The 7,828-nt window shown below is 40.6% G+C and overlaps 1 protein-coding gene across 1 annotated transcript in view; it reads right to left on the bottom strand.

Annotated features, from left to right (window-relative positions):
* Positions 1-3: 3 nt before the first annotated feature.
* GPR107 (G protein-coupled receptor 107) overlaps positions 4-7,828 on the bottom strand; it is a gene marked incomplete at both ends in the record, with an annotated part of 32,105 nt that continues 24,280 nt past the window's right edge. Inside the window, 3 exons of the mRNA XM_010191955.1 lie at positions 4-64; positions 6,217-6,341; positions 7,133-7,216. Coding sequence (XP_010190257.1) covers positions 4-64; positions 6,217-6,341; positions 7,133-7,216 — 270 coding nt within the window. The remainder of the gene's footprint in view (positions 65-6,216; positions 6,342-7,132; positions 7,217-7,828) is intronic.

Here is a 7,828-nt window from a genome sequence, read left to right as displayed (position 1 = left end):
TGCTGAACCATTGACCACTTTCTTGACCTTCTTCATGCCCTCCATTACTCCAGAAGTCGTCACCCTGCAAGAGAAGGGAGAAACATCAGAGAACAAAACTTGAACTGCAACACCCACTTCAATAGCTCACGCTTGCCTTTCTGTGCATATCAAATAACACTTCTGAAGTGTCTCTTTACCAAGACGTAGCAGTCTCAGTGTTCGGTCTCTCCTATCACTACCATTTTGCAGGCCAGGTATCGTCTTGGACACAACACTGACTGGCACTAGAAGCAAGGCTGCTGGTCTTGAGAGCCTCAAGGTCCTCCCCAACTACCAAACTAAATCAGCAAATAATATCTGCTCATGCTGGAAAGAAGATAGCAGGGGTGGTTAAGCGGTTAACACAGGTGCTTATTTGCTGAAGTTTAAACAGATTGCTTAAGTAACATTTTGCTATACAGTTGAACATCCTTAATTCTGTGCGTTAAATACTGTCTCCTGCAGTTGCAATGCCTTTAATAGGTACAGCATATGATACAAACGCACACGCAGGGGACAGTGCCCCAAATGAACCTTATTACCTTAATGCACACCAACTCCTGTTAATAGCAAAACTACTCAATGAACAGCAACAAAACAGAAGAGAGAGGTTATCCTTTTTATACCATGCCAGTCTGGATTTCTCACAGCAATCTGACCACTGAACTATAAAGCCTCAGAATACTGTTCAAACATTACGCAGACTGAACTGCTTATCCAGCCAGAACAGCGCCGCTCCTCCTGAACTACCTTGGCTATCCAACAAGCTCTTCAGCACAGAAGCCTTCTCTGTTGCTATACAAAAAAGGCTATTCGCATGCACAAGACATTTGCTTACTTCTTTTGTACAATATGATTCTCATTCCATACAGGTATTTTTTCCCCGCAAATGTGCTGCAAAGGTTATTTTGGATGCTGAAAGTAAGAGTGCAAATAGCTCAATGCACTCACAAGGGATGCCTGGAAGCATACATAAAACTGTCCTGTTCAAAGACGCCGCTGTCAGTCTTTGTGTGCTTTCATCTGCTGTTTACCATGTAAGAATACTTTATTTGATCAGACTAGCTAACAATGTTTTCACAGTATCACCCAAGAGGAGAAAGAATTGTCAGATACACTCTTCTGATAATGTCCTTACTTTCATGTTAGATATTAGCTTCTGCACATGTACTGCAAAAATAATTCAGTGAAAATGGTGTGTTCAGTGACTCTCTAGCAGCAGCAGTGCTGGGATCATCAGCAGTTCAGACACTTTGCAGTGGGCCTAGATGAGCTTGTGCTTAAGGGAACAGAGAAAGAAAGTGAACATTTGCCTGGAAGAAATCACATCAGGCTTATCAGCACAGAGAAGATGTAGATCTCATCAGTTCTCTCTGCTGACAAAGGTTTTCCCATAGTCACATTGGAAAAAAATCTGGGGAAACATGAGCTAGATAAAACCATCCAAGTAGATGCATAATTAATTGGAAAAGCATGCATTGAGATGTACTTAATGGTTTCCTGTCAAAAATGAAAGAACATTGAGTGTGGTTCCAGAGAGGTCTGTCCTGGGTTCACTTCTACTCAATATTTTCAGTAATTGCCTGGGTAATAGAATAGAGAACTTGCTTATTAAATCTGCAGAAGACACTAAGAGCTACATAGTTGAGAACGGGACTAGAATGCAGAAAGATTCTGGCAAATCAAAGTAATGGTCAGAAAAGCATGACAACTACAAAGTTTACTCTTCAGAAATAATAAACCTCACTATTACAGAATAAGGGGATAAATATCAACTCTGCAGCGAGGAGCTAAAGATTACAATGGACTACAGACCAAAACTGAGCCACTAACACAGCAGTGCAACAGCAAACATCCTGGGATATGTGAACAGGTGTTTTGCACGTGCGTGGTACCAAAGTCGCCCTAACACCCGACTCCCAGCTGGTAGGATCCTGCCTGGCACAGAGCCTAGAATTCAGCACAGCTCTTTAGTACAATTACAAACCCATTACAAGCCAAGATGACAAAAATGATAGCAGGTTACAGCTAAGAGGGAATGATCCACTTTCATAGAGGGACAAGGGCAAACAGCTACACACTGAAATTGCAGCCAGGTCAAAGTCATGTCATTTGTTATCAGAGAGGCCATTTACTGTTCCCCTCACCCCTGCAATAACATTGGAGAACTGAGAGAGATTTTGGGGTGGATTCCTCCACAGTGAGAGTTAAAGACCATCTGATGAGCACTGTTCTTGTCCAATGACAAGAGTACAGCATAGCTCAAGTCCCCACGTTCTCAGATTGCTTCTATACAATGGGCTATTCCTCTCCAACTCAAAAATCAGTTCAGGCAGCACATTTTGGTCCCCAGTAAAATAAAGGTGTCAGCATCAAGACAAAGCATGCTGCAGATCTTATTTTAGTCCTCTGAGCAGCCTCAGACTTCAGTTCTGACCTGCAATGCTGAAAGTAAATGTTCTGCAGCTGCAGTTTGCTGAACTGCGTTTCTAGTCCACAAGAAGTAGTTAAATTCAACAAAGCCTCTCACTAAACCATCTCTCTCCAGAGAGACTTTTTGTGGCTGACAGAGGGGTACCTGGCACAAAAGCAGTTCCCTGAACGCTTCATAGCACAGTGGTATGTGCTGCAGAAATTTTATCATTTTCTTACTGCCCACATTGTAACCAATGCTTCAGGAAATGGCTGAACATTCAGAAGCATTTTCAGCCCTCCACAGTGCTGGATCTCATCTGCCTTTTCTCCTGTTTTTTTGTTTGTTTTATAGTCCAAAAGGAAACACTGCAATACTGGCAGCAGCCAGCCTTTACAAGCTATTGCAAACCAGAGTGAAAACTGATCAGCCATTGAGCAAAAAAGCTGATCTCTGCATGGAAAAGGTGAAGAAAATAACTTCTAATGGTGAGCATCATGAATCAGTCTGCCATGGAGCACACTCTGAGAGAAAGCAGAGAAAAGCAACCAACCAGGACTTCAAGTCTCAGCACAGAATAGGTTGCCTCGTGATACAGTGAGAAACTCCAGATGCCAAGGCATACGCAAAGATAGGTCAGTGTTACCACAACAGTTCACTGTTGTGGCCGTTTTGGGTGTTAAGGAAAAACAAAGTCTCCACACACTCAGTAAGATGGATTTATTAAACTGAGAACAAAACCATTAATGGCTTTTCCCGCAATTCCTCCTCCAGTGGAAATACACATGCATGTATGAACATCCTCAACCAAGACCTGTAAAAGAATGTTTTGGTACCTAACATTTAAAGCAAACTTACTGAGCTAATGCAATAACTTACTGCAAGAATAAAATAAAAAACCCAAAACTGCTTCCTTTCCCCTTCCTCGCCCCACCCCATCTACTGCACTGTTTATATTTTTGTGTTCCCGCCCCAGAAATGGCATTAGGACTGGAAGCCTGACAACTCTTTCTGCCAAGCGTGGCTGCACCTTTTCAAGCAGAGTACTTTAATCTAACGAGCCGTCAGCGACAAGCCCACGTACTGACAGAACAGGCTCAAGAGGCTGCCCAGCACGGAATACACAGAAAGCCACTTTGTTGGTGATGAACGGCTATTGATCCTACTTAAAAAAGAACAGACTGGTTCTTAGTTCAGGTTTAGTCATGCTCTTCCCTCCACCAGGCCAACTTCTCATGAGTCTGGTATAACTAAAAGGAAAGTCCTATATGATCTGTGGATGCTTTCTCCCAAGATAGAGATGTGTTCGTTGAAAAGACTTATTACAAGTTACCTTTGCTGTTCTTGATTTATATTTTATTTTTGTGAGTTGAAAAATTTACAGAGGGAGGATTTGTGCCTTATGTTGTTTCTGTCACAGACACCTAATCTTTGGACTTCTCTTGAAACTCTGCAGATTGCCATGCTGTCCTTAACAATATTTACATTTACTGCCAGACTGAGCTTTGTCTAGTTTGCACTGCATGAAAACAGGCATAAGATAGAGAGTGCACTTAAAATGTCCTGTTTCTTGCTGGAAGACAAGCAAGCCTGGGAAACAGGCTTGATGACCTCACGGCTCTTCCCTCCGTTGGCTCATAGAAACCCTGAGTCTAAAGAAACAGAGTGCTTCTGCAGTAAATGCTTTAAAGAGCCTGATTTTCACAAAAACCCTCTGGGAAAGGAAAAAGAACCATAAAACCTGGCAATAAGACATAGCAGAACACCACAAAGTTTGAAGTATGCAGGCTTTTAACTTCTGCCATAGCCTCTGAAGACAAGTGGGTATTTATCACATGAAACACAAAACACTCGTACAGTGGTTAGTCAGGATGCTGTCAGGCACTTAGTCACTTGCTCAAATAAGCCTTGATATTTCCCCCCCCACAAAAACAACATTTAATATTCATAAAAGCAAAAATAGGACCAGCAAGACCAAGTCAACAAGAAATTTAATACACTTTCATTGCAGTGCTTCACCTGTCACAGAATGTGGATATACTGTGCTTTTCAAATACATGCAAACTTTACCTCCCTGATTCGGCTGGGGAAGGGAGAACAAGGCACTTCCAGATTATACCCTGCCAAGTGCTCAAATGAAGTAACATATCTGGTGAATCAGATGAGAAAAATTAAAGCAAGGCTAAGGGGAGCAACCCACAAGGCACAACAATGGAAACTCCCAAGGCAAAGAGCAAAATGCCTTACTAGGAAAACATTCATATGGAATTCTGATCCCTGAGTTTCTAGTAGTGTCTACTTCATTATGACAAGATATAAATCACTTAATCAGTTCATTAAAATTTCTCTGCTTATTTCTGGCAGATTCTCCTAAATTTAGCCGCTTAGCCAATTTACTGAAGTCCCTAAATATGAAAGGTGCCATACTGTTAGTCCTAAAAAAACTCAAGTAATAATTCATTAAGCATGTAATGCAAAGTTGAAATTCACTCTAACAGGCAAAAAGGAAAGAAAGCTCATTTCAGTACAACCACAAACCCTGACATCTTCCAGTTCAGACAGTGCCTTCTTGGTGTGGGTGTTTGTTTACCAGCTTCCAAACTGAAACCGAATTCTTACATAAACCATTCAAATACCTTTAAGCAATCGTGATTTTAAGGTCACTATCCACTAGCTGGATTCCACTTGAAACGATGAGAGATTTTATGGACCCAGAGCAAAAATAACTAAGCACTCAGAAAGACCATCTTTGTTACCAGAGACATTTCAGGCTGGATTCTACCTCAAGCCTCCTTGTAGCCATTCCCCAATAAGATCCATTTCTTTCTGAGCTAACTGTGAGGGCAAACACATTGACTTTTTTTGCCCCTGCAATAAAAAAATTGGAGTTTTGATTTGTTTCACTCAAGATCAGGTAAAGGAGATTTGCCAAACTGAAAATAGACTCTTAGGAACAGGCTTCTGAGACTGTACATAAATTGCAATTATGCACGAAACGTGTAACTGCTGAAGAGATTAGGTTATCTCCACTCTTATTAAGGCAGCGGAGTCTGTGGCAATTACAGCTGTATTCAACACTTCCAGCATGCTTAATTTCTTAGGGCAGTTTGTATTATAGATTCAGAAATTCCACTCATTTTTTTAAGTCCTCACTAAACCACTGCAAAGAAAATGACAGAGACTTAGGCTGAGCCCCACTTTATAAATTCCCCAGTCTATATCAGCATTTGTGGTGTCTCATGGTTTAGCAGGAAGAAATAGAACAGTGAAAAGTATTTGTATAAATCCATCTCCTCGGCTCAGTGTTCTTTAAGATAAACTTCTGCAAAGCTGCAGGCTGAACTTCAAGGCAGAAGTGACCTTACACCATGCCCATTTATATTCTGAGGATTGGTAGTTTAGTTTTTGTCACTTCTTGAGTCGTTTGGTTTTGGTTTTTTTGTCATTAATGCTTTGTATTTAATAATCCGTAAGGCTCTTTAGCAGACAGCAACACAAATTAAATACAGAAGCTACTTTACTTGGTATTTTCATGGGCATCTTTTTGTCCCATGCAAAGCTTTACCACATTTTCCACACTACTGCAATACCCAGCTCAGAGGCTCCTCCACATATCACTACCTTTGGTAGTTCAACACACACCAAATAGGCACCTCATCTTTAAACTTGTAGGCAGATCTTAATCTCTCTCAAAGAAAGATTTAGAGAGACTAAAGTAAACTGGTTTTAAACATGTATTTTCTCAAATAAAGAGGTAAGAAAAGAAGGGAAGGGTTTCTTACACAGCTTCCATATCCAAGTCATCCTCATCGTCTTGAGAAAGCTGTAGATAAGGGTTGTCTGACGCTGGACGGAACTTGTACCCAGTGAGGACAAAGAACACGAGTGTGGCCATCTCATCCAGCAGCTGCAAGGAAAAACACAAGATTAAACTTCTGTCCTGTAATCTTCATGGTCATGAAACATCTCTCCCTCACTCATAAGGTTCAAGATTTAATGGCCACAAAGCCTGTGTCATAGCAGAGTAACAAAGCAATTCCTGTCCTGTTATCATTAATCCCAGGCTAAAGGCTGTCAAGGCCTTTGTTCTTCCAGCTTTCTCTGTCACTTTAAATACAGTTACAGTTCTAGCCATCCCTCCAGTGCTTTTAAGTAACTATGGCAAGAACTGGCTTTTAAATGAGGAAAGAAAAATTCATCCCTACACTGTTTGGTATTTTCAACAGTTAATGTATTCCAAAGTTACTTGGATTATATGTTAAGAAACCAAGTATTAAAAGTCACTAGGCAAATAAAGCCTGTAGATGGAAGAGCAAAAGCCTATTTCACTGGCCCCCCAGGGCCTCAATTACACAGGGCAAACCTGGCTAGCTTTTTTTCCTCCTTTGTATATTCTTGATTAATTTCCTTCAGACGTTTTTAAATTGAAAGACGAAATCAATAATGCAATTACTTTGAGACATCTCATGTATAATCCAGCAGCCTTGCTGGACAAACAAAACTAAAAATATATTCCTGCCACCTTAGGCACAGCGATAAAAGTCAGGAGGAGACGTTGCAGCACTATGCTTTGAAGTGTTCTACTGCAACAAGAAGAACAATTTAAGGATTTTTTTTCTGTGCAGTCATATTTAAAGAATAATAATAAAACAAAAAAATAATCAAGGAATGGATGTATTTTCCTTTGCTGACAAATACCTGGTACAACCATTTCCACTGGAATGGAACAGCAATCTTTATGAGAATTGCAATGATCCGTGTGAAGTAAATGTAACACACAATCTGGAAAGGAAAAGGAGAAAGCATGAATGAGAACAATAGCGTCATCCTTATAGAACATCTTTTTCCAGAGAAATAGCTCAAGCAATTCCCAGACAACTCATTATGTCAGATTAGCCTTATTATGGTCCTTGATAAATATGGAAGATATAGGCTGAGGGCTCTGCTGCTTGTTGAACGTCCAAATGACTCAAGCTACTGCTAACATATTTAAGTTACAGCATAAAAATATATTAGGATTCTGTAGAACTTGAAGAATCAGGATTGTAATTTCTTACTCTTATAGCCTGAAATCAGGCTGTTGGAAATCATTAAGAAGCCTATTCTCTCTTGGGAGGTATGCTCATGGCGCCCACTGACTCAATCAGAAACTGCACACATGCATCTCAAGGCACCATTTGGTCCCAAGTTCAATTTTTAGCAAGTTTACAGCACATTATTCAAGCCCATCAATTCAACTGGCAGCTCAAGCTGTCTCCAGAGGAAATTAGTAAGCATTACAAATAGCTGGAACCAATTTAAAGATATACAGAAGGATGCAACCACTAGGAAAAGAAGGGAAGTTGCTTTGAGGTTGTAACCCAGTTGATCAAGATGCTAAAGCACAACACTGCC

This window comes from Mesitornis unicolor, unplaced genomic scaffold (assembly GCF_000695765.1).
Source record: "Mesitornis unicolor isolate BGI_N332 unplaced genomic scaffold, ASM69576v1 scaffold25199, whole genome shotgun sequence".
NCBI lineage: Eukaryota > Metazoa > Chordata > Aves > Mesitornithiformes > Mesitornithidae > Mesitornis > Mesitornis unicolor.
This window is presented reverse-complemented; position numbering and strand designations above follow the sequence as displayed.